Source organism: Nannobrachium achirus (genome assembly GCF_963921795.1).
Source record: "Nannobrachium achirus genome assembly, chromosome: 2".
In the NCBI taxonomy this organism is placed as follows: Eukaryota; Metazoa; Chordata; class Actinopteri; order Myctophiformes; family Myctophidae; genus Nannobrachium; species Nannobrachium achirus.
The window spans coordinates 7980990-8008160 of record NC_137811.1 but is presented as its reverse complement, the minus strand read 5'-3'; the positions used below and the strand labels follow the sequence as shown (position 1 = coordinate 8008160).

The following is a 27171-nucleotide window of genomic DNA, read 5'->3' as shown; positions in this document are numbered from 1 at the left end:
TGAAATAAGTGTTTGTTATAATTGTTAGTTACCTGAACAGAACACCTCCAGTCTTTCGCGGGAAAAATGATTTGACACTATTGATCCACAGTCCCTCAGTGACGATTCAGATCCAACGCAGGTAGATTCCATCCACCATATACTTTCTGTTGTTGTATAGGTCCTTTCTGTGTGAACAGCAGAGCCACAGTCCAGCTGTCTACACACTGCGGAAGATGACTTAATTTCTTTCCCATAATCCACTGCTTTCCACTCTCCCTGGTCTTTAACCTCTAGCTTACCAGTACAGCGACTGGTTCCTCCCACCAACCTGATAATATTAGGCTCTGTAAAGAGACGAGAATAAAAATTAAGAACCATCTAAGGCAAACATTCTGCATGCTTGCAGATCTGCTATTTACAGGAGTGGGCCTAGCATAGAGCCCTTGGGAATACGGTCCAGTTACTTTTACCTGAGCAGGTAAGTTTAACAGTCTTATCAGTTGAGCAGGTGTTTTTCGTTGAGGCTGAGGTTCTACAGTCCAGGAGAACAGACTCAGTGCCTTCACATTGGAACTCTTTGATCCACATTGGAGCTGATACTTGTCCATAGAGCACCCCCTGGAGGAATGAAGGTGCACCACAGCCAAGCTCCCTACAGACTACCTCTGCATCCTGCTGGTCAAAGCAACCTTCATACACTGGGACCCACGACTGATCAGACTTCACCTCCACTCTGCCTGAACACAAACTTCTCCCACTCACCAACCTCACAGACTCTGGGGAGAGAGAGAGAGAGAGAGAGAGAGAGAGAGAGAGAGAGAGAGAGAGAGAGAGAGAGAGAGAGAGAGAGAGACGCATTCTTATCCACTATTTAAAAAATCACACCCATCACCCTAGAGAATACCATTTCTGAAGAATTGTGTCTTACCTATATCTATATTGTATATTGTGATGTCACGTGAAGCGTGTGTGCTGGTAGCCAGACACTACTACTCTATTTGATGTGTGTGTGCGCCAGTGTTCAGACGGTACTACTCTATTTGATGAGTGTGTGCTAGTATTCAGACGGTACTACTTTATTTCATGAGTGTGTGCTAGTATTCACACAGTATTACTTTATTTTATGAGTGTGTGCTATAGTATTCAGACGGTATTACTTTATTTTATGAGTGTGTGCTGGTATTCATACTTTATGGCTGCTGTTATTCCAGACAGTACTATGTGTGAGTGTGTGCATGTGTGCATGTGTGTGTGTGTGTGTGTGTGTGTGTGTGTGTGTGTGTGTGTGTGTGTGTGTGTGTGCGTGCGTGCGTGCGTGCGTGCGTGCGTGCGTGTGTGTGTGTGTGTGTGTGCGTGTGTGTGTGTGTGTGTGTGTGTGTTGTGTTTGTGGCGGCCTAGACCATTGTGAATATCTTGTCAAACACGCGCAAAGCAGTCAATTAGTTAAATTGAACATTGGAGGAAAAACATACATACTCCATGCGCACGCACACACACACACACACACACACACACACACACACACACACACACACACACACACACACACACACACACACACACACACACACACACACACACACACACACAGAGAGAGACAGAGAGACATACAAGATAAGAGACTGTATAGGTTACTGTCATTGTTGAAGTCATTGTTTGTTACCTGAGCAGAACACTTCCAGTGTGGAGGAGGAAGTATCAGACTCCATTTCTACACAATGTATTGATGATCCAGCATGACAGGAAGATACAAACGACCATACAGGTTGAGCTGTGGAACCATAGCTATTTTCTGATGAAACAGGAGAGCCACAGTCGAGCTTTCTGCACACAGTAGATAATAACCTCTGGTTCCAGAAAGCCCTATATCCATTCACTGGTTTCCATTCTCCCTGGTGTTTAACCTCCAGCCTACCAACGCAGCGGCTGGTTCCTCCCACCAACCTGATATTATGTTCTGTACAGAGCCAATAGAATAAACATACGCTATAAATACAAATATATTATTGTTATTATATATAACTTGATTAGAAGAAAACATTTTAGGCTACATTACCTGTTATGTCATGTGTTAGTCGAACCTGGAGAACTAAAGAGAAACATAATGAATTGGGGGTAAAAATGGCAGAGCAGATGTGATGAGTTGAGGTGCAAAGTGATGAACTATCATTGGATAGAGCAGCCCTGGGTTCTCAAACGTTTTTATTTCACAACCTCATGCTACATTTGTGTACTCTTTTGCGACCCCACTAGAATGTTGAAGTTCTAGGGCTAATGACTGAGCTGCAAAATGTGACGCACTAAGAGTGAGACTTGGGGTGTTCCTGTGTTAACTCTTTTAGTGCTAAAACAGAACAATTTTGGTTCTTTTTTTCAATCCAATACAATATTTTCTTTTGCTATTTTACTTACCCTGAGCTGCTAGTAGCGACGTGGGTGGTCCTGGCTCGTCCATCGCTTTCCAACGAGCCATGCTACATGTTGCGACGATTTTTTTCCATTGAAAATGGTTTAGAATAAAGTTTAGAGCCCCCCCCCAAAAAAAAACTATTTTTGCGCGACGTATCTGAGGTACCAAAACCGAACAATTTCGGTTTCTTTAATAAAATGAATTAAATAATTGGAGGCCTCGACGAAGCCTGACTAAATTTTTTCATCCAAGCCGCCTACCAAGCTCTCTTTCCACGGGCCCGTAATCGGGTAACGCTGCTGCACCGCGCCGCCGAATCCAATACATTGTCACATCTTTAGAGCTCATTTTCACTGAACTGTGTTCCTAGGGCAGCGGAAAATTTTTTTTTGCAGCTGAATAGCTTCAGATCGGTCTTCTAAAAAATAAAACAGTCGATAGCTAACTGTTAGCTCACTCCCTCCGGTTCACTCTCATAACACTCATTGCAGTGAAAAGCAAAGCCAGTTCTGGCTGGATACCCGGATGTGATAGTGAAGGCTTATGGGAGAATGTCTGGCACTCTAGTGGCACCTTGTGGCCTCTGGCAGTTATCCAGTTAACTTTGATTTTTCCATGGGAGCTGAACAAAATCAATAAAATGGCCTCAACACTGCAATGTTTACAATGTCTATGAACTCAAAAACACAACGGAACAAATATGAACTACTCTTATACTCTAGGCTTAGTAAGCTATGACACTAACATGTCACTAGAGGACATAACCTGTTATAAACTAATATACTCTACAATACCAGAGGTTAACAGTTCACTTGAGGACACATAGATAAACTCTGATCACATGTCACACACCAGTGGTAGAAAAAGTAGGCCACTCACATGTTTTATTTAAGTAAATTATCAATACTCCAAGGTAGTTATGTTCTGTTACACGTACAATTCCAGTGTTCAAAATGCACTTGAGTAAAAGTAAAAAAAGTATTGGCAAAACATACTTAAAAGTACCAAAAGTAAAAGTACTCACTGTCCAGAATGTCCCATTTCTAAAGTTCAGAATGTATAAAAAGCATTATGTAAAGTAAAAGTAAAAAGGTGCAAACATTCCATTGCAATGATAGTGCTTTTACCTTTTGTTACTTTTAACCACAACATATCCCTTACCAGGGGTCTTCAACTAAGGGGTCCTCAGAGTTACTACAGGGGGTCCTCCAAATCTTTGTGTGACTTTGTTATGTTAACCACTTGAACTCTAGCGTCCATATTCTGAGAACTGTAGCCAGAAATAGCAGATCTACAAGCTCACAACGCCTCGCGCTGCAAGGCATTGTGAGCTTGAAAGGTCAAGTTTATTAAGTATTGACGGTTCAAGTGGTTAAATATCTGAAAACACAAATTGACATTAATCCAAAATACACTGACGATTGTGCTGTCAAACAATGAAACTATATGGAATCTATGATAAGGAAGTGGGGTTCCCTGCTTCATCCCTCTCTCAACTAAGGGGTCCTTCCTTGGCCTGAAAACGTTGAAGACCCCTGCCCTATACCATTAAGTAATATATGACAACTTCCCAACAAACTGTGCACAGGAACACTGCGCACACCAGGTTCTTGTAGTGGTGCTGGCTCACGGCAGAATAATCTCAAAAGTAGTCTTAAAAAAATATGGGAAAAAATTGAAAAAAAGAAAATGCAGTGCACACGCAGTAGCCAAAGTGCCAATATTTATTTTTAGTCCATGGGCCATACGAGATGTCGGTATCGGAAAGGTGGCAACGGTTATCATGCATTTTTGAAAAGCTCTATATCTGTAGATTATAATTTGGTATGATAACCCTTTCTGAGACTCAGCTAAATTGGTGTTATCAGCCGCTAGAGTTGGTGTCCCATTAACTTTACATTACAGGGAAAAAAAGCAAAAAATGTATCTGCTTTAAGTAACATAATATATGAGGGTTCAAACTAGGGGTTTTTCATAAAAAAACACATTCATTGGGCTAAAACGGACCCCACAAAAGCACATCATCACTAAACCATAGTCTTGTGGGGCCGTTGTTTAGCCCAAGGAATGTTTTTTGTGCAAAACAGATGCTTGCAATGGATTCAGAATCATGAAAAACCCCTAGTTTGCCCCTCATATGTTACTTACAGCAGATTCATATTTTGCTTTTTTCCCTGTAAAGTTAAAGGTGTATTTAGTGATAATGAAGTGGCCGGGGGTCATCTTGTCCCTTACTGGCCTTACAGCGTGGAAATGTTTAGTTTTTATAGATTTTTTCACCATTGTAATGTTCTTGTTTTGATCATTAGACCCAATCACTGAATATCGGTAGGCCTACGTCTCCAGCTTCAGGATATGTATGATACTGATTTACTACGAGACTGTGGCATTTTATGAGTTCAGTAGTTTATAATCTAGGCATTTAGCAGACGTTCTTAATTCAGAGTGACTGTGGTTCTCAAAACATTTATTTTGACCATCATAACTAAACATCATAACATAACTACGGCCATACTCTACACTGATTGGTCGAGGACTGGCTGGCCACCTCTGAAAAACAAATCTAGCTATGCACGCAACACAGGCCATGGTGGAAGTCCTTATATGGTCAGCACACATTCTAGTGAGGAGAATGAATGGAAAAGGTACCAATTATATTTGTATTTGAATGAAAACAATCACTGAATATACCTTTAATGGGACACCAACTCTAGCGGCTGATAACACCAATTTAGCTGTGTCTCAGAAAGGGTTATCATACCAAATTATAATCTACAGATATAGAGCTTTTCAAAAATGCATGATAACCTTTGCCACCTTTCCGATACCGACATCTCCTATGGCCCATGGACTATTTAGGACGCAGAGCACATAATAAACAATGTTTCGGCAGCCGACTGCCTTCTTCAGGGTATGCTGAACACATTACAAGTCACACATAAATATGGATACAACACAATCACATGGGTCTAAAAGAACACAGGTTCCAATGAGACCTGTCCCTGATGAGAGCTATCAGGTGTTGTCTCACATTCCTAGGTGATTATGAGGGGTTATACCTCATGAATAACCATAATGAGAGATAATCTGGAAAGTTAATTCCTTGTCATCACTAAAATATATCTGAAGTTTTGCAAATGCATTTATGAAATATGATTCAGAAATATAACCACACAGTGAGATTTGTATACAACACACATAATTCAATAGAAGTTAAATATGATCAATAATATAATATAATATATGAAATAAACGTAATGTCCTGAATTTTAATCCTAGAATAATCATCTAACTTCCCAACGCAGCCAGAGCCAGCCATAACAGCCAAACAGCCAACGGCATCCAGTCTATTTTATTTTTTATTTATTTTTTGTATTTGTTTGAATACAAACCAGGTTTGAGGCAGGTTGTTGTGGACCCCTATAGCAAATGCTCTAGGGGGAAATCTCGCTTTTGCGAATGCCCATCATTTCGACCGGAGGGTTAGTGACTCACTCCACGGAGGTTAAGGTTAGGGCGAGGGTTAGAGTTGGGTGTCGAAAAGATGAACGTAGTAACAGCGACACGCGCCCATGCTCTAGGTTGGGGTCCACTGAAGGGACCTAGGTATTGCATAGGGGAGCGCTGGTCCCCAAAGAAGAAGAAGATAAACCATGACTCTCCCAAACTGTGTGCGCAGATCATTCCTGGTCACAGGGCTTGAGTCACTAGACTATGTCATCATGGTGAGATCACTCGTTCTCACATCAGCAGCTAGTGGATCAGATCTACTTACATGGATCTGGCTCCATGGAGTCCATGGTTAGAGAGGGAAGCAGCAGAGAGGCCACACTCAGCCACAGAACCGTCTTCATCCTGCTGTCTGCTCCTGTGTCTGCTGAATACCTCCACAAATATACCTTCACTCTCCCACTGCATTTATACTGTTCTCTGACACTGTGTACTGAGACACTCCCTCCATAGCATGGCCAAACGCACTCACCCACACACGCACTCAGTGTTACACAGAACCTGTTTACTTTTGATAAGAACTCAATATAAAAGAGTCCTTTGAGGTCAGTGGATGTTCTCTGTAACCCCTTTCTGTAAGTTCCAGGGCTGCAAACCGTCCTGAATCCAGCAGGAGTGTCCTGAATTTCGACCCCATATCCTGCGGTGCTCCTGAATTGATTTCTTCTCAATTTATCCTGGTTCATTTAGTACATATAGCGTTTATTTTCTTACTTTAGACCAGGGGTCTTCAACGTTTTCAGGCCAAGGACCCCTTAGTTGAGAGAGATGAAGCAGGGACCCCCCCCTTCATTTAACCACTTGAACCGTCAATACTTTATAAGCCTGATCTTTCACTCTGTACTTAGTCTGTTCTTTTTCCCCTATACACCAAACCTCTTTGCCGAAATAGCAGCTCTACAAGCTCACAACGCCTTGCGTCGTTGTCAGCTTGTAGATCTGCTATTTTTGGCTAAAGTTCCCAGAATATGGACGCTAGGGTTCAAGTGGTTAATATAGAAAAGGAGAAAAACTTTTCTATCACACAAAGATTTGGAGGACCCCCTGTAGTAACTCTGAGGACCCCCTGGGGGTCCCAGACCCCCTGTTGAAGACCCTTGCTTTAGACACATTTTCACATTAGAGCAATAACCCACCTATCCCAGACTCCCTCCCCAGCCAGAGTTAGGAGTTAATTGTGTGCAGGATGAATCATGGCACTTTAAGGCAGTGTTGTATAAAGTACTGGAAACCCATACTTAAGTAAAAGTACAGATATTCCACTTGAAAGTTAATCAAGTAAAAGTAAAAGTCACCGATAATATTATTACTTAAGTAAAAGTATGAAAGTAGCTCTCAAAAAATGTACTTAAGTATCAAAAGTACATAGTGTTAAAATGTACTTAAGTATAAAAGTAAAAGTAAAAAGTACAAGTACAAGTACAAGTAAAAGTACACAAAATATTTTCACAGACATGCAAACAGCCCCGCGAATTTTTGACCATTGTTTTACTAAATTTGCACGTTTCTAACTCGGTTAAACAGTGACTTACTCATACATATCATACATATGCAGCAAAATTGGACTTGTTGCCTAGTACCACCAATTGTTCTAGATATAATAAAGAAAATTAAATCTACAATAATATAGCCTACAGATATACCGGTAGTTATAGGAATATCCTAATATTTAGGGACTTGTCTTTAATAAACAGGCATAGACAGTGACAATGTGCACTGTGAGCTTGTAGATCGGCTATTTTAACTACTTCTTAAATAGGCTTATTTGTTTTCTAAGATCATTTCTTATATCATTTTGTATTTTATTTATTCATGAAATTAGAAAAGTAATTTACTTATTTTAATCATGAAATGTTTAGCTTTTTTGGGGAGGGAATGTTTTTTGTAAATGTTTTGAAATAATTAAAAACGAAATGTAGGAAACCAAAAATGAAGGGACCCATATAAATGTGTCCACGACCCACACATGGGTCCCGACCCAGTGTTTGGGAACCAGTTGTAAATCACAGATGATTCATTTAGTGGATTCTCCTGGCTGACTTTTTGCAATCTAGCTAGTAAAGCCATCATCGTCAAAGAAAAGCTTGATCCTTTTCACTTGTAACTCGAGCTCAGTTAGTCCGTTCTTAAGTTGAGAGACCAGACTTTTTGTAACTTGTCTCAGCATCCTCCTTCCTTCTGTAGGAAGAAGTCACGGTGACTAGCGTTAGCATGTGGCTAAGCTAGCGAATCATCGTAATATCAACAAGGCCATAACCAATAATATCACATCACGCATCGATGCAGAATAGCGCACGACCGCGATGCAAGCGAATCAAACAGCCAACAGTCCACAGTAACACCAAAACTACAGCAACTTTGCGAGCTTTGAGACTGTGACCGCTCTGCTCTGTACAGTGGTGGCTCGCAGTGCATCGCGCCCGGCTCCGTCCAGAGGCTCCGTCTACTCCCGTGGGCCGTGTTACACACAAGATGGTGACCTTACATTTATTTGTGACAGTATTTGCGTCAAAAACAAACAATGATCACCGTGTTCGGAGAGTGACCCCTGGAGTCACCGCACACGATGGGTCACCAGTTTCCATGTAGTGCCGCACCGCAGCGCCGAGAGATGATACAGTATGAGACAGACTGTTATGATATTAAGATTTTCGATTTGTAGCGAGTAACGAGGTGTCAATTTTAATGTAGTGGAGTAAAAGTACGATTTTTTCCTTTTAAATGTAACAGATTAAAAGTAAAAGTTCAGGGTTGAAAAAATAGTAAAGTAAAGTACAAATTCTCAAATGTTGTACTTAAGTACAGTAACGAAGTACTTGTACTTCGTTACTTTACAACACTGCTTTAAGGGAATAACCCGCAAGTTATTCCTAGGGTTTCCACCCGTCCTGTAAATTACGGATTCGTCCCATATTTGAGAATGAAATGCTGCGTTCGGTATTTCCCAAATTCCCCATAAAAGGTCACACAAACACTGAATTTAATAATTATTTTTAAATGATGATTTCCTATGTAAAGTACTGTGTTATATCCGTCTGTCTTTCAATGTTATATGAGATACATAAAGTGGTCCTGTGTACTTTTCCCAATGCAACCTTCTAATAAATTCTTCAATCAATCAACAATAACAAACTAATAAAACACAGGAAATATTAAAGACAGCTAAAATGGTCTGGCAGGACTCGCGGGAGGCAAGCAGGATCTCCTTCGAGCGTACACATCCCGGCTGCGTCTGGTCACGGTCTGCCATGCAGTCTGTGTCCAGTCCACTCACACGCAGCTAGCCCGGCCCCTGCGCTGCCTGTCATATACGCTGCATGTGCTGCGCTGAGCACAGCACATTTACCCCACAGCCGCTCTACAAGCTTGAGTGTTTCATTATTTAATAACAAGTCAACACTCTAATAGTTCACAGAAGAAATGTGTAAATGCAATAGGAAACGTTTAAAAAACACAAAAAGCGCGACACACCAAACATTCTCAGGTTGGTGGGAGGAACCAGCAACCACCAGCAACCCCTCAACCAGGTCAAGATAAGATACAATAAGGTGACATGAGATGAGATAAACCTCTATTGATCCCGGGAGAGAAATTCAGCTGTCATTCAGGTAAGCTCATGTCGCAATGTGACACATTGTGAACTTGAAGATCTACCATTTAAAAAATGTCTTGAAAAAGATTCCTCTTAGCCACAGATCACAGCTGAGGCCTGGTCTGTTTGGAGGCAGTCCAGACTTTTAAACATGCTGCAGAAATGCATAACTTGCAAGTATTGGGAGATATTTATGAAACATTTTAACAACACAATATCCTGGCACAAACTATTTTCAGAGGTCTTTGTGACTTTATAAACATTATAAACATTTGATATTTACTATTTGAGTACATACAGTTGCCTGCATTTCTCAATACATTGAGTACAAAGGTCCCCAATGCAAACAAGCCATAGTGCTTTCTTGGGTTTAAATCCTATTAGTAGACCTTGTATTTGGTGTGTGTCTGGTGCTTTTCCTGTGCAAACTGCTAATAAAGTATTCAATCAAAAATCAATAATCGGTGGAACACGGTTATGGACTCAAATTGTACATTTTGGAATGAAGTAAAATTAAATTAGCTCGAAATATGCCGCCTTTTATCATTTAAGATTTTTGGGGAGTGCTTTTGTTTTCCTTTGAGGAATGTGTGGGCTGGATTAAGATGGTCCAGGGGGCCGGGTCTGGCCCCCAGGCCTTATGTTGCCTATGTGTGTTCTAGACTGTGTGTGTTTCATCCAGATGTGAAGGATTTAACCGCCACAAGGTGGGGCTAGAGTACTGCTACAATTCACATATTGTTAACAACTAGAATTTCGCCCGCCTTCGGCAGGCTCATCCTAGTGCTCACATGCACACACGCACAGCTGCTCCAAGCCATGTTGCCCACAAAAAGCACAGTAATGCTTCTCTCTCTGTGTGCGTGCTTCTGCACTGACTGTGCCTGTGAGGGGCACGTGCCTCTCTCTCTCTCTCTCTCTCTCTCTCTCTCTCTCTCTCTCTCTCTCCACGCGCGCTTCTGCACTGATAGTCTCTCGGAGGGGCTGCGCTCTCTAGGGGCTGTGTGTGTGTGTGTGTGAGTGTGTGTGTGTGTGTGTGTGTGTGTGTGTGTGTGTGTGTGTGTGTGTGTGTGTGTGTGTGTGTGTGGCTACGCCCCCCTCGGTTGAAATAGGATCCGCCGGTCCCATAGCTGGGAATGAGCCAATGGAGGGCGGTCACCATGGCGACGGGGGGCGAATCAGCGGACGGCATAGAGTTAGGGGCAGTATTCCTTACGTCCTAGACGACTACCTATGAGTTGAAGTCGATGTAAAGGGGGCGTGAATGGGCTTGGAAGTGGGATGCGGCAATAGGAGGAATGTATATATAAGATGGTCAGACAGTAATGCTCAACATAATATAGAATATATTCTATTCTGTGGACTTTTAAACATTATAAAGTTCTTATTTTGATCATAAGACCAAATTATTGGATGTCGAGTCTCCAGGTTTTCTTCAGAATATGTATGACACTGATTTACTATGACACTATGGCACATTATAGTATAGTATAGTCCACCTATAGTACTAGTGGTTCATAAATGCTTTATTTGCTTAACTCTGAGAGAGTACAAATGGAACCAAATGGACTTGTAATGTGTACACTCTCAGAGTTACAGACCTGTAAGGGTCCATTTGGTTCCATTTGTACACTCTCAGAGTTACAGACCTGTAAAGCCTCGATCAGAGTCGGCTCCGCGGTGGAGTGCGGTGTAGTCTTTTTGAGTCATAAAACTACAACGTTAACGCTCAAAAAGACTACACCGCACTACACCGCGGTGGATAGCTTACCACCGCGGTACCGACTCTGATAAAGGCTTTAGGGTCCATTTGGTTCCATTTGTACACTCTCAGAGGTACAGACCTGTAAGGGTCCATTTGGTTCCATTTGTACACTCTCAGAGTTACAGACCTGTAAGGGTCCATTTGGTTCCATTTGTACAATCTCAGAGTTACAGACCTGTAAGGGTCCATTTGGTTCCATTTGTACACTCTCAGAGTTACAGACCTGTAACTTAAGGGTCCATTTGGAACCGTCTCAAGGAACCCTGAGACAGTGGTTCTCAAAACTTTCATGTCAAGAACCCCAAATTAATGTATTTACAGTACCGGTATATAAAATGCATATTTATAAAAATGTCTTTGGCCACAAACCACCTGTGAAAATGTTTCCAGACCCTGGAGATTTTTTTTCTTCTTTTATTTTTCCAAAAATAGCAGATGTACAAGCTCAAGTGACATGCTGTGAGATTGTACCTCTGACGTTTTTTAAATAGTGAACATCCAACATAAGTGGTGAAAATGATTGATGCTGTATTAACCAATTTTTCTAGGGACCCCCTCCAAGGACCCCTGGGGTCCTTTGAACCACTGATGTACATAAAAATAATGGTAATAATAATGTTACATGATGTTAATGATTGATTGAACACTTGGAAACGGTAAAACCTTTATTTGACCTCAGTGTTGATTTAACAATAATCCATGTTTCAGTGTTGATTTAACAATGATATTAATCCATGTTTGAGTGTTGATTTAACAATGATATTAATCCATGTTTGAGTGTTGATTTAACAATGATATTAATCCATGTTTCAGTGTTGATTTAACAATGACATTAATCCATGTTTCAGTGTTGATTTAACTGATATTAATCCATGTTTGAGTGTTGATTTAACAATGACATTAATCCATGTTTCAGTGTTGATTTAACAATGACATTAATCCATGTTTCAGTGTTGATTTAACAATGATATTAATCCATGTTTGAGTGTTGATTTAACAATGACATTAATCCATGTTTCAGTGTTGATTTAACAATGACATTAACCCTGCAAGGCCCAGCGTTGCTTTTTGGCAACGTTTTTTAAATCATTTTTTAAAAAATGTTATAATTAGTTTTCCTGTTCTTTTTTTTCACATTAACATCACCATTAAATCCTATTGTATAGTATTACAATGTAATTGGCCACGATATTTGCATATAAATACCCCCCACAGAGACTGACATTCACACTTCCCAGAGAAGTTGAAATTCCAGCGTCTGGACGAACATCTCACTTTTTAACTGAAGCTATTCCTCACTAAAAAATAAGTAAAATGCCTGTAATATTTTGTTTCGTGATCATTAGAATGTCTAAAACACGTGCAGTTAATATTGTGAAAAATATCCCCAAAATGCAAATTAGAGCATGATTTATGATTTATGGCTATAAAACCTTACAAAAACATTATACATTTTTTAACATTACATTTTCCTGTGATTAGGACTCCTACAACACCATCTGATTTTTTTTTTATTATTTTTTTTGTCCATTAGAAATTAATTCGGGCCTTGCAGGGTTAATCCATGTTTCAGTGTTGATTTAACAATGATATTAATCCATGTTTTCAGTACAGATCAGTACAGATCGTTCACACATCCAACGGTAAGAGGCAGAGCATGAATTGTCACCCCATCCTCTATCAGACCCTCCAGTATAATAGTAAACACAGTCCTGGCCTCCAATGTCATTAGGCTGACCAGGATACCAGAACCTGTAGAAATAAAGAGTATGTCATTTATTACAATACATTTACAATGATTTATATTATCTAAATGTTTAGTTTAACCCCTTAAACCTGGAGTCTCTATTTGGGTCATGTTACTATACAACTTACTGCATTAACCGTCTGTCTGTCTGTCTGTCTGTCTGTCTGTCTGTCTGTCTGTCTGTCTGTCTGTCTGTCTGTCTGTCTGTCTGTCTGCACTAACCATGTCTGTCATCTAGTTGTCTGTGTACATGAACTGTTTCTGTAACTTACTGTCTGTACACCAGCTGTCTGTCTGCACGCACCAACTGTGTGTGTGTGTGTGTGTGTGTGTGTGTGTGTGTGTGTGTGTGTGTGTGTGTGTGTGTGTGTGTGTGTGTGTGTGTGTGTGCCTTACTGTCTGTGTAACACTATTATGATTATTATTAATGAAGGTAAACTTACGTTGGTGAGGTCAGAGGTGTTCCATCAACCCATGTAAAGGACCCTTCTATGTCTCTGTCAGTCAAACCAATCCACACATGGGTTCTGCTGAGAGCAACTCTGACAAGAAGGTCCTGAAAGAAAAACTTCTGGTTACTTAAAGCTACAATCAATACGTTCCATGTCTTCTCCAGACAGAGGTATCCACTAGAACACAGGATTTGAACCCAGGTCTGCTGTGTGGGTAACCAAACCTTAGCAGATCAACCAAGAGGGAATCTTCCCTTTAGGAGGAGAGATACTGAACTGAAGAGCTTCAGACGGTACTACATGTCAACCAGTAGGTTGAGTAGGTACTAGTGTAGTGAGACCTCCAACCACTGTACATGTACTGTAACATACTGTACCATACATATTACTGTACATGTACTGTAACATACTGTATATACCGATTACTGTACATGTACTGTAACATAATGTACCATACCGATTACTGTACATGTTGTGGGGTCTCGCTCCAGTCCCACCGGTCAGGTGAGTCTGTCAGTGAGAGCCAGGGTGAGAGGCCCAGAGTGCAGCACCTCAAACAGTCCCGTTGCCTAGGGCAACTAGTGGAGGGGCGGTACATGCCACTCTTCCTCCTCAATCAGTGGGAAGTGAGGGCACCTTGGTGATTAGCAAACCAGAGACACCTGGGCAGAGGTGATATAAGGTGCTCACTCTTTGCCACTCTGTCTGACTCTCCCTGGGGAAACACCGTCCGGTGGTAAGCGATACACTCCACTCATTTCAAGCTTCTCCTGTTTTAGACTTGAATCAGACCCTCATGTTGTGTTTCTTTTGTATTTTAGGCAACTTACGACGACGAATGAAGGCTGCTTCCCTTTACCTCTGAGCTACAAACCCCCGACTAGGGGAAGAATTTGAGTTATAGTTTTATGCATGATATGCAGCCAAGCCCCCCATGAACTTTTGTTGCCTTAATCCCTAATAAATGGCGTTTGAGCATTGAACTGTCTCTGTAATCTCTGCTGGGTTTGGCTCAGACGCCACATCTTGGTGGAGAATACGGGTAGTCTGGACCCCAAACTCAAAAAAAAAAAAAAAAAAAAAAAAAAAGAATAGTCTGGCCCCCAAACTCGGAAAAATAGTCTGGACCCCAAACTCAGGAAAATAGTCTGGACCCCAAACTCCAAAAAATAGTCTGGACTCCAAACTCAGAAAATAGTCTGGCCCCCAAATTCCGAAAATGGGTGAACACGCACAGGCAATTGAAGCTTTGCTAAGAAGCCAAACAGACTTACAGAATGCTATGCAAGAATTGCTTAAGAAGATGGATAAAGATGCTTCAACTCCTCGCGCCCCCAGTAACGTGCTGACCAAATTAGGACCCGAGGATGACATTGAGGCCTACCTCGAGCTGTTTGAACGTACTGCTACTCGCGAGCAGTGGCAAGTGGTAGACTGGGCTAGCATTCTTGCCCCGTTCCTAACAGGGGAAGCCCAGCATGCCTGCCGCGACTTGTCAATTGCAGATGCCCGTGATTACAACAAACTAAAAGCAGCAATACTTTCCAGCCACGGCTACAGCCTGCCTGCCAGGGCTCAGCGTTTCCATAACTGGAACTACCAGTCCGCCCAACCCCCACGTCCACAGATCGCGGCGCTTGTGCGACTCACTCACAGCTGGCTCACCAGTGGTACTGGGCCCCCGTTGATTGACAGACTTGTAATTGACCGTTGTGTTCGTTCGTTGCCACTGGATGCTCGTAAGTACGCGTCCCAAGTTAGTCCTGCCTCAGTCAATGACCTCATGGCGCTGCTTGAGAATTATCAAGTTAGCCTAGAAATGCTCAGGTCTACAAGGATGGAGACGCAGAGACCTTCCCCAGAGGAGAGACCCAACCGAGACCGTCGGAGAGGAACTCCGACTGCACAACCACCGCCGCTGCAGAGGTCGGCCATGCCGCCTGAGAGAGCGCCTCGGGCGCCCCAGACACAGCGGAGGTGCTATGTATGTGGACAGCAGGACCATATATCCTGGGCCTGCCCAGAGCGAGACAGAGATGTGTCTATGCCGTCAGCAGCGAGCTCGGAAGCTCCACGTCCCTGTCTCCATTCCGGAAGCGTTGGCCGACAACACGCCACCCTGCCGGTGAAGGTGGATGGCGTCGACACCCACGCTCTCCTCGATTCGGGGAGTGTTGTCACCCTGCTCCGAGCTGACCTGGCGGGGCCCGTCAGTGACACCACCGTACCTGTCACCTGCGTGCATGGAGACATGCGACACTATCCAGTGAGCAGCGTCCGTGTCCAGACTCCCAGAGGTGATGCTGTCGTTCCAGTCGGTGTCGTCCCGAACCTCCCGGTACCTCTACTTATCGGGACTGACTGCGTCATCTTCGAGCGGTACTGGTCGCCTGGCCTGCGTACAGCTCCACCTCGACGAGGACGTCGCCGAAGTCGCCGCCCAACGCCCAGGACCGTACTGCCCGCTTGCCCTACCTTCCGCCCCACGCCTGCCGTGCCAGCGAGCGGGAGCTCTGAGGATGATCGCGGTGCCAGTGGGGGAGACGAGGAGAGGTACACCACACCAGACGAGGGTGATCCGTTTGCAGGCTTACCAGTAGACGAGGCCGCGGGCCCCGGCCGAAAGGGTGAATTCGCCACGGCGCAGTGGTCCGACCCCAACTTGGAGGCTGCACGTCAGACGGTGTCGGCCATAGACGGCCAGCTATGCGAGGGGGTGAGTGATCTCAACACACCTTATTTTTGTGTTAAAAATGGCTTACTGTATAGGGGGATGGAAGCTAAGGGGGGGGACCCAGTAGAACAGTTGCTAGTGCCAAGGGCTTACGTTTCTAGAGTCCTCTATCTAGCACACACTCATCAGTTGGGTGCACACCTGGGGGTCCAAAAGACCTATGACCGTGTCTTGGCTCGCTTCTATTGGCCAGGGGTCAAACGAGCCGTTGAAGACTTCTGCAAAGCGTGCCCCGAGTGCCAGAAGTCGGCACCACGGCCTAACCAACGTAACCCGCTAGTTCCCCTACCCATCATTGGCACCCCCTTTGCTCGCCTGGCCATGGACATTGTCGGCCCCTTACCAAAATCTGGTCGTGGACACCGGTTTATTCTGGTCATCCTTGATTACGCCACCCGTTACCCAGAGGCCATACCTTTACGCTCCGCCACAGCTAAAGCGGTTGCGAGGGAACTGTTTTTACTGTTTAGCCGGGTTGGAATAGCTGAGGAGGTGTTAACTGACCAGGGGACGTGTTTTATGTCAAGAGTAATGACAACGTTGTACAAGTGGTTGAACGTTAAACGTATATGCACCTCTGTGTACCACCCCCAGACTGACGGCTTAGTTGAGAGGTTTAACAAGACCCTCAAACAAATGTTGCGGAAATTGGTAGACGCTGATGGCAAGAATTGGGACCAACTGCTGCCCTACATTCTGTTCGCCATCCGGGAGGTGCCCCAGGCCTCCACTGGCTTCTCCCCCTTTGAATTACTGTACGGCCGCAACCCCCGGGGCCTACTCGATCTGGCCAAAGAGGCATGGGAGAACCAGCCCTCGCCCCACCGTAGCGGCATAGAACAGATTGACGTCCTACAGGAGAGAGCAAGGCGAGTTTGGCCCATCGTCCGAGAACACATGAAGAAGGCACAGGAGGCCCAGTGCCGCCTCTACAACCGGGGGGCCAGCCTCCGAGAATTCCAGGTGGGGGAGAAGGTCCTTGTTTTAGTGCCCAGCAGTGAGTGTAAGTTCCTCGCCAAGTGGCAGGGACCCTATGACATCATCGAGAAGGTGGGGCCTGTCAACTACAGGGTAAGCCAGCCGGGCCGGCGAAAAGGCCAGCAGTTGTACCATGTGAACATTCTCAAAAAATGGACCCCGGCTGGTCCTCTGCCCTCCTCGGCCCTGTTAACGTCCCTCTCTCCCCAGGCCCCACCCCCAGTCGTCATAGGGGAAGACCTCGCCCCGGCACAGCTCCAGGACATCAAGGAGGTCGTGAGTCGGAGCCATGATGTTTTCTCCGACCTCCCTGGCCGGACCAGTGTCATAGAGCATGATATCCAAACCCCGTCGGGGAAAGTGGTAAGACAACGCCCCTACCGCATCCCGGAGGCTCGTAGAGAATCCACCAGGGAGGAGGTCAAGAAGATGCTCCAGCTAGGGGTCATCGAGGAGTCTTACAGCCCATGGTCAAGCCCTATAGTCATTGTGCCGAAACCAGACGGCTCACTAAGGTTCTGTAATGACTTTCGCAAACTCAATGAGATATCCCTCTTCGACGCCTACCCCATGCCCCGGGTTGACGAGTTAATCGAGCGGCTGGGTCCCGCCCGGTTCGTCAGCACCTTGGACCTGACCAAAGGTTACTGGCAGGTGCCCCTGACCGAAAGGTCTAAAGCCAAAACAGCCTTCGCCACCCCAGATGGCCTGTTCCAATACACAGTCCTTCCCTTTGGTGTCCACGGAGCCCCTGCGACTTTCCAGCGCCTGATGGACAGAGTGCTCCGTCCCCACCGGGCCTACGCCGCGGCTTATCTTGATGACATTGTCATACACAGCCTACCTGGACGGATCATCTGCTACACTTGGAAGCCGTCTTGGGTGCCTTAAGACGGGCGGGGCTGACGGCCAATGCAAAAAAGTGCCGGTTGGGCTTGTCGGAAACGGACTACCTGGGGTATACCATAGGGCGAGGCTGTGTGAAACCACAAGTGAGGAAGATTGAAAGGATCCGGAGCTGGCCTCGCCCTGTCACCAAAAAACAGGTGAAATCGTTCATTGGCTTAATGTCCTACTATCAGAAATTTATTAACCACTTTGCTACTGTTGCAGCCCCACTTCATGACTTAACCCGGAAAAGCTTGCCACACCATGTGAAGTGGACGGAGGAAAGCGAGCAGGCTTTCCAGACCCTAAAGAGGGCTCTTTGTGAGGAGCCGGTGCTCGTGGCACCTGACTTCAAGAAGCCATTCGTTCTCCATACGGATGCGTCAGGGACAGGTCTGGGGGCCATCCTGTCCCAAGTTATCGATGGGGACGAACACCCCATCACATACATCAGCAGGAAGCTACTAAAGCATGAAAAGAATTACTCAACGGTCGAGAAAGAGGGCCTTGCTGTGAAATGGGCCATCCACCATCTGCGCTACTACCTCTGGGGCAGAGAATTCACCCTTGTCACTGACCACGCCCCGCTCAAGTGGATGGCCATTAACAAAGACCGCAACGATCGTGTCACCCGCTGGTTCCTGGAACTACAGAACTACCGGTTTAAAGTGGAGCATCGGCCCGGGAAAGACATACCACACGCCGACGCCATGTCGCGCCTCTATGAGGAAGAAGGACCTGAAGCCCCCGGCACGAGCCGTGAGCTTAGGGGGGGGATGTGTGGGGTCTCGCTCCAGTCCCACCGGTCAGGTGAGTCTGTCAGTGAGAGCCAGGGTGAGAGGCCCAGAGTGCAGCACCTCAAACAGTCCCGTTGCCTAGGGCAACTAGTGGAGGGGCGGTACATGCCACTCTTCCTCCTCAATCAGTGGGAAGTGAGGGCACCTTGGTGATTAGCAAACCAGAGACACCTGGGCAGAGGTGATATAAGGTGCTCACTCTTTGCCACTCTGTCTGACTCTCCCTGGGGAAACACCGTCCGGTGGTAAGCGATACACTCCACTCATTTCAAGCTTCTCCTGTTTTAGACTTGAATCAGACCCTCATGTTGTGTTTCTTTTGTATTTTAGGCAACTTACGACGACGAATGAAGGCTGCTTCCCTTTACCTCTGAGCTACAAACCCCCGACTAGGGGAAGAATTTGAGTTATAGTTTTATGCATGATATGCAGCCAAGCCCCCCATGAACTTTTGTTGCCTTAATCCCTAATAAATGGCGTTTGAGCATTGAACTGTCTCTGTAATCTCTGCTGGGTTTGGCTCAGACGCCACAATGTTCTGTAACATACCGGTACTGTACCATACCGATTACTGTACATGTACTGTAACATACTGTACCATACAGATTTGATAGTTGGATTGATTCTTCCATACAGATATGGAACAAGATTTTACCCATAACATTTTTCCTATGACATTTTGCCAAATGTCCAACTGCCTTTTTTCATTGACAAAAACTAAATTACTAGCTCACTGCATGTTGTGAGCTTGTAGATCGGCCATTTTCAGCTCTTAACCAAGGGTAGAATCTGCCATTATATAACACCAAGGCCCTAAAACTAAATGGAATTTTACTTAGGTTGCTGTAAAAAATCAACACCACACCACACGCACACACACACACCCACACCCACGCGCGCGCACACACACACACACACACACACACACACACACACACACACACACACACACACACACACACACACACACACACACACACACACACACACACACACCTGTTTCTCTTGGCTGTTGATGATGATCAGGTCAGCTTGTCTGGCTGTACAGAATCGTCCACTTTCAGCCCAGGTTTTCCTCTCAGCAGAGATGTAGTAACACACTCCACCATCCCACGTGAAACCATCAGACTCTAAGAACAAAAAGAATAAAGTTAAAGTTAGTGATGTCAGCGTTTTCTTCTCTCCGTTTGCTCAGATTAATGATAAATGATTAACATGATGTAACAGAGAATAAAACACTGATGTCTCACTGACCACAACACTTCCTCTTTCGCTCTTCTGGGTTGATAACCAGCTGTTGATAACTGGACTGGCACTGGTCAAACTGGGTCTGAAGCTGATGGTAACTGGACTCCAAGGAACCATAGCGTGCAGTCAGGTTGGCCAGGTCGTCTTTCACCAATTCACAATCTGTAAGAAGGAGAACCAAACCATCCAGCAATACACTGGGTTTTGACCATATTATATTCACATTATAAACTCTATAACTACAACCAGTTGGCCATGGTCAGTACACCAGTTACCCCTTAAGTTCTGTTCAGATTCACTACACCTTCGTTCTGTTCGGGTCATTTTGACCCGGGGGACATTTGGTTTAAAAAAAACAACACTAATATAAATTTTAACTTAACAAATCATCATGATACATTGACTTTGACTCAATACCAAACAATTCATATGATATATATGGTAAATTTTTGCATTTCTGCTTTGCTATATCACATTAAACACTGAACGAGCTAGGCGTTTTTACTGATTTAGCTGGAATTCATGTAAAAAAACGACTTTATTTAATACTGGGCCATATTGCTCATGCTTATAGGAAAAAATGTAAATCAGACAGGGGGGCTTCGGAAGGGGGGTGTTAGAAGGGGGGGGGGGCTGTGTGTCTGTGTTTTGGCACAATACTGTGTATTTCTGTGCATAATTATGTGCTTCCGGGTCAAAATGACCCGAACAGCACTTAAGGTTCAAAAAATATGAGGGGGGTGTAGCATGGGTGTAGTGCAAAAATATTTTTTTTACACGTTCATCTCAGAAGAATCTTTAAGGCCAGTGAGTTTCAGCTGGAAAGAATTTAAACTTCTACCTTTTTTTTTCAAATGAAAATGTAAAACGGGTCAGAATGACCCGAACAGAACTTAAGGGTTAATAGTAATTTTGGCTCTGTGGGCAGGTGCCAAGTGCTTCTGGCTTAAAGGAAATCATCATCTCCATAGAGCTTGTCAACCTATGGAAGCACAAAGTGCTCTAAAACCACATAGATGGATGTGTTGACTCTGAATTTGTTAAAACAGTGTGCATTGCGACCGAAGGTCGCATATACTCTGAAGAACCGTGTCGCTTGAGTGACCTTCCTTCCGTAACCTCTGTGATGTCAGTGTGATGTCAGCGAGTTGTGACATCACTTCCTGTACAGGGCGGCTACACGAAATGTGGATAACACTATATATGGAGATAGTCCAGTCCATCATGTCATATGGGACTACCGTCATAGAAAGTAGCCAATGGCTGTCTGTCTGACTGTCTGTACAGGAAGTGATGTCACATGACATACTTTTTATATGTAAATATGGGGGCATCTGTGTTAAGAACGTTTCGTTGTCAAGCTCAACGTTGGGCATTTGGACCTATACATGGAGAAATGGAGCGAATCTGTTTGGCCTAAACATGGAGATGTGGATAACATCTGATGGAGATAGTCTAGTCCAATATGTCATATGGGACTACCGTCAATGACAGTAGCCATTGTTAATCCGGAGTCAATGGCTGACTGTCTGTACAGGAAGTGATGTCACATGACCAGTGTTGGGAAGAACGCCGTTACTTGTAACGGCGTTACGTAACAAAACTACTTTCCTCGGTAACTAATAACGTAACTCGTTACCTTTCCCATTTCAATAACGCCGTTCTAGTTACTGTGGTATCAAGTGGCTAGTTACTTTCAGTGGTCCAATCTCCGCAGCGGAGAGACTGAGAACGGCAGCGGAACGACGTAACGAAGACGAGACGAACATCTGGTCTATCTGACGTTAAACATGCATGAAAAGCTGCAATATATTATAGTAGTTGTTTCAATGGAGGAGTAATGGCCAATCATATGGAACGTTCTAGGACGGATATAACAACAGGCTCTGTGATTGGCCGGAATGTCGGCATGATTACACACGTGTTGTTTGTTGTTGTCAACTTTTCAGAAGTTAGTTGCACACATTACTGCTGGAAATGCTATTACATTTCTATTGGGATATGAAAGCTAATAATCTGATTGAGGAAAGACCTACTGTAGGTCTGCCTCATGCAGCAGCGCCGTCAACATTAATTAATAGATTCGATCGTCAGAAAAGAAGACACGATATGGATCTATTTTACAATCCAGGAAATAATGCAGGCTTACTTACGATGGAGCGTGGCTGCTATTCCAATCCGGTAAGCTGACAGTCCTTTTAACAAAATGATAGTCCTTATCCTTTGCCTTGCTGAGAAGTCGATTTGCTTATTGACAAGTTGACAACTGGACCCATCCGTGGTCGCTTTCCTACTAATACTATCGCAATGTTTTCCATAACATCTGGTGCTAAGCTTCAGGCTAATGTTGGCTTTTAAGCAAACGTAAATTAATTGGATTGTTTGTTGCAAACTGTTGATGCGACTTTGTTTTCGCTGGATCATGATGGATGCGGAGGTGGTCGCTGACTGTATGCGGAGCTATTATTCCCAAAGGCTACGTTAGGGACGTAGTGGTTGTTTGTTTCCGGTTAGCGGCCGCCGACGATGCTTATGATCGTGGCGTCACTTGTAAATCCTTGGAACTCGGGGGCTACTCTGTAGTGTGAAAGTGCAAGTGGCCAGTTCAGTGATGAACCATACCAAAAAAGATGCATACTGTATTCTTATATTATATTATTATTATATTAACTCCTGTGTGAACTGTGAATATTTAAAATAGGATGGGGCAGGTGTAATAGTGTGCACAGCACAAAGTTCACAACTTGGTTTGAAAAAGGCTACAATGATTATATTCCTGTCAACATTTCTAAACATATCTTTAGCTTTATTGTTCCACTGCATTTCTATGCATAATAATTGCTACAATGACAGGGAGTTGTCTTTTTTCTTTATAAGGTCATTATTGAAGCCCCCTTGCTTTTTGGCAACGTTTTTTAAATAATTTTTTTAAAATGTTATAATTAGTTTTCCTGTTCTTTTTTCACATTAACATCACCATTAAATCCTATTGTTTAGTATTACAATGCCATTGGCCACGATATTTGCATATAAATACCCCCCACAGAGAATGACATTCACACCTCCCAGAGAAGTTGAAATTCCAGCTTCTTTTAATTCCTCGCTAAAACATAAGTAAAATGCCTGTAATATTTTTTTTCGCGATCCTTAGAATGTCTAGAACATGTACATATTTTTATTATTGTGAAAAATATCCCCAAAATGCAAATTAGAACATGATTTATGATTTATGGCTATAAAACCTTACAAAAACATTTTTATTTTTTTTTAAATTTCCTGTGATTAGGACTCCTACAACACCATCTGATTTTTTTATCAGCCTTGCAGGGCTAAAAAAAGAAAAAGAAAAAAAAAAGTGTAACTGACTTTTTTCAAAATGCTTTGTTTTGATTATATATATATTTTTTAAAGTAAAGTCAGGTAACTAGTAACTTGTTACTTTTATAATTTAGTAACTAGTAATGTAACAAGTTACTTTTTCAAAGCAGTAACTAGTAAAGTAATAAGTTACTTTTTTAAAGTAACTTTCCCAACACTGCACATGACATACTTTTTATGCCCATATATGAGTACTAACATGGAGATGTGGATAACACTATATATGGAGATAGTCTAGTCCAATATGTCATATGGGACTACCGTCATAGACAGTAGCCATTGTTAGGTCGGAGTCAATGGCTGTCTGTTTGACTGTCTGTACAGGAAGTGATGTCACATGACATACTTTTTATGCCCATATATGAGTCCTTCTGTACCACATCTCCATGTTTAGGCAAACTCCACACAGAAAGGCCCTATCGCCAACCCAACCTAGGGTGTGAGCGATAGGGCCTTTCTGTGTGGAGTTTGCATGTTCTCCCCGTGTCTCCTAGGGTTGATACCCTCACAAAAACATGAACAAACTCCCCCCAGAATGACAACAACTAGAATCGTCAGAGAAACGCTGTGGTTGGCCAGATGGTCAAGAATTGGCGCGAGTTGCATGTCACCCTGAGGTCGCATTCCACCCTCAGGTGTCTTACTATTTGTATTGGTGGTTTTGGTCCACTGGCCTGACCTGGACCCCACAGAGAATCTGTGTTGTATTGTCAAGAGGAAGATGAGAGACACCAGGCTCAACCACACAGATGAGCTTAAAGGTGTTATGACATCCAAAAATCTTTGTTTTTAAACTGTTACTTGTTTCCTGACCTCAATTACACAAAAAAAAACTGAACTCTCAACATACAGTGTTTTTTCTGTTGTCTGTGGTTTTGTGCATAATGAGGCTCTGAAGAGTGAGTTCATTGGCTCCCCGACCATATTGTCACTGCACAGCCCGCCCCTCTCCTCCACTGCTCCCTGCCTCTGTTTCTCCTAGGGGCTTATAATGATCACAAGGATATATATATACGTGTATATATATATATATATGTGTGTGTATATATTCTTTTTGTTGCACGTGTGTGTGTGTGCATGCGTGCGTGCGTGTGTGTGTGCGCGTGTGTGTGTGTGTAAATACTAACCCTCATTTTGTCTGGCCAGTCCACTTGCGACACCACTCTCCAAGCGCGTCAGCCTCTGTTTGATTGATTGAAGAGTAGCAGTTTGCAATGGAAAAAAAAACACTTCATGTATCTCATATAACATTGAAAGTCAGAAGGATAGAACATAGTACTTAGGCAGTGTTCCATTGACTTCCACCATCTGTTCCCTCCCCACCAAGTAAGAGTGCATCCATCTACTGCTGTGCTGTCAAGACTGATAGCTTTAAGTTTATCAATCAGAATAGAGTGATCTGTGTCAAATGCCTTCTGGAGGTCCAGCATGACCATGCCGCAATGTTTGCCATCGTGAATCGTACATTTGATGTAATCATTCAAATAGATGAGGCATGTGTCTGTGGAATGGGACTCTCTGAAGCCAGATTGGTACTCGTAAATCAAAATGTTCTCTTCAAGATATCTAGCCACCTGTTCGTACCTTACCTGTTCCATGATGGGGACCCTCTCTCTCTCTCCATGAGCCCCACATTCACACAAACACAACAGGAAGAGCAGCAACTCTCCACACTTCTTCATGATCACTGGAGACAGCTGAGACCAAAGACAACTCTGAGCAGTTTTCCTGATATGCTCTCCTGTTTTCATTGCATGGTGGGAGGTGCATGTGTGTGTGTGTGTGTGTGTGTGTGTGTGTGTGTGTGTGTGTGTGTGTGTGTGTGTGTGTGTGTGTGTGTGTGTGTGTGTGCATGCGTGTATGTGTATGTGTGTGTGTGTGTGTGTGTGTGTGTGTGTGTGTGTGTGTGTGTGTGTGTGTGTGTGTGTGTGTGTGTGTGTGGTGGCAGCATGTTTTAATTGGCCTCAGATTCTGGTATGCTCCAGTACACTCTGGTTGAGAGAGAGAGAGAGAGAGAGAGAGAGAGAGAGAGAGAGAGAGAGAGAGAGCCAAGCTTGTTCTTACACTTTACTTATTTTCTCTCAATATTCACAGTAATAATAAAGAAGGCATTTTACCCAAAAATTAAACCAAAACATAAAATGTCATCCTCGACTGAACAGATAACATAACACCACTGTTGCACAAACATTTCCAGATGCTTCATCACTTTGTAAAATCTAAAGTCTATCCATACTCTTGCCAAAGAGATAAACACACTGATTTAAACCTGGGTCACTTCCATTTCTATTGTGTTCCTTCGTGTCAAAAATATAGCCATTTTTGCTTCACCTAAATGGAAATGTAGCAGTTGCCACTTATTTGCATTGTTTCTCCTGTAGCATGCAGCTCCAAATATGAAAACACTTTAGACCATTTTTCTTCAAAATAAGGCATCAATCCTATCACATTCTACAAAACAATGAGCAATGCTCTCCATCCTTCCACAAAACGGACACTCATTTGAAACAGTTGAATTAATTTTTGACACAATGACATTAACAGCCACCGCCCCGCGAAGAATCCTCCACTGCAAGTCTCCAGTCTGTCTCTTTGAGCGCAGTTTGTACAAGACTCTCCACCCTGGTTTGTTTTCATCAAATACTTTCTCCACACTGTGTCATCTTTCCCATTTAGTTTCTCTCTATTAAGAGCTTTAACACAGCACACCCTTACCATTTGCAGTAAACAAATCAACACTTTGACCCTCTTTTTTTGTCTAGCAAAGGTCCTGAGTAGCTCTTCAGATCAGGATAAAGTTATATCTCCTCATCAGGGGTTTCCTCCCCCTCACTGCAGATCTTTAAGAGATCAAAATTATCCTCAGCCCATCTCCCCAGGATGTGTTCCACATAGCGGAATGATCTCAACCCCAGCCGGTCAGCTACAGCGTGTGCATTCTCCAACCTTGGCCCAGCTACGTCCACTCATTTCCTCAGGGCCAAACACAGCCCTACAAAAAGGCAGACCGTTCTGTCACTTTAGAAACATTAGCATTCATTACAAACAAGTGAGCATCCAACCCCAGTCCATCCACTCTCCTCAGGATAGTGCTCACCACGTCTTTCCAGATGAGGTATTCATGTCCTGTTGTGAGATATTTCTCTATGAACTGCAAACAAAACGTTGCAACTCTACTTTCAATATGTATCAGTCCCCCCCCCCCCCCCTCTTCCTTAGGCAAGAATAAAACAGCTTGAGGTATCCAATGCATTCTGTCCCAAAAGAAGTCAACTGTTAAAGCTTGATTATTGATTATTGATCAATTATTGATAATTAGTGTTCTGCTCCTAAAGGAAATTTTTGGCAACAACCACTTCCATTTGTTCAATTTTCCTTTCAGTTTTTCTTCTACATTTTCCCTTTTTTTCTGGCATGTTAATTGTTGTTGTAGATCCAAATAAAAGTATTCAAATATGGTGGGTGCATGTTTGTGATCAAACCATATAAGGAGAGAGAGATTCAACTAGATTGTCATAATGAGACTGTTTATGTGCTTAAACTAATTGGTTAGCATGAGTTACATGGTCATGGTAGCATAGTGGTGGGTCTACTATAAAGTCTGCTATAAGAGCCTGAATTGTAAATTGTGAGGCGGAGGAGCTCGCCTTTAAGAGAACAGGGGTTTCTTTGGAATGCTTTCATGCTGAT

General features: G+C 43.6%; 1 protein-coding gene across 2 annotated transcripts in view; it reads right to left on the bottom strand.

Annotated features, from left to right (window-relative positions):
* LOC308305918 (scavenger receptor cysteine-rich type 1 protein M130-like) overlaps positions 1-6295 on the bottom strand; it is a 39256-nt gene extending 32961 nt beyond the window's left edge. For both annotated transcript variants that reach the window (XM_080750814.1, XM_080750815.1), the window contains exons 1-5: positions 6168-6295; positions 2039-2071; positions 1646-1939; positions 453-758; positions 33-326 (exon numbers count right to left, since the gene is read on the bottom strand). In XM_080750814.1, the coding sequence (XP_080606940.1) occupies positions 33-326; positions 453-758; positions 1646-1939; positions 2039-2071; positions 6168-6246 (1006 nt within the window). In that variant the 5' untranslated portion in view covers positions 6247-6295. The remainder of the gene's footprint in view (positions 1-32; positions 327-452; positions 759-1645; positions 1940-2038; positions 2072-6167) is intronic.
* Between the last annotated feature and the right edge of the window lie 20876 nt (positions 6296-27171).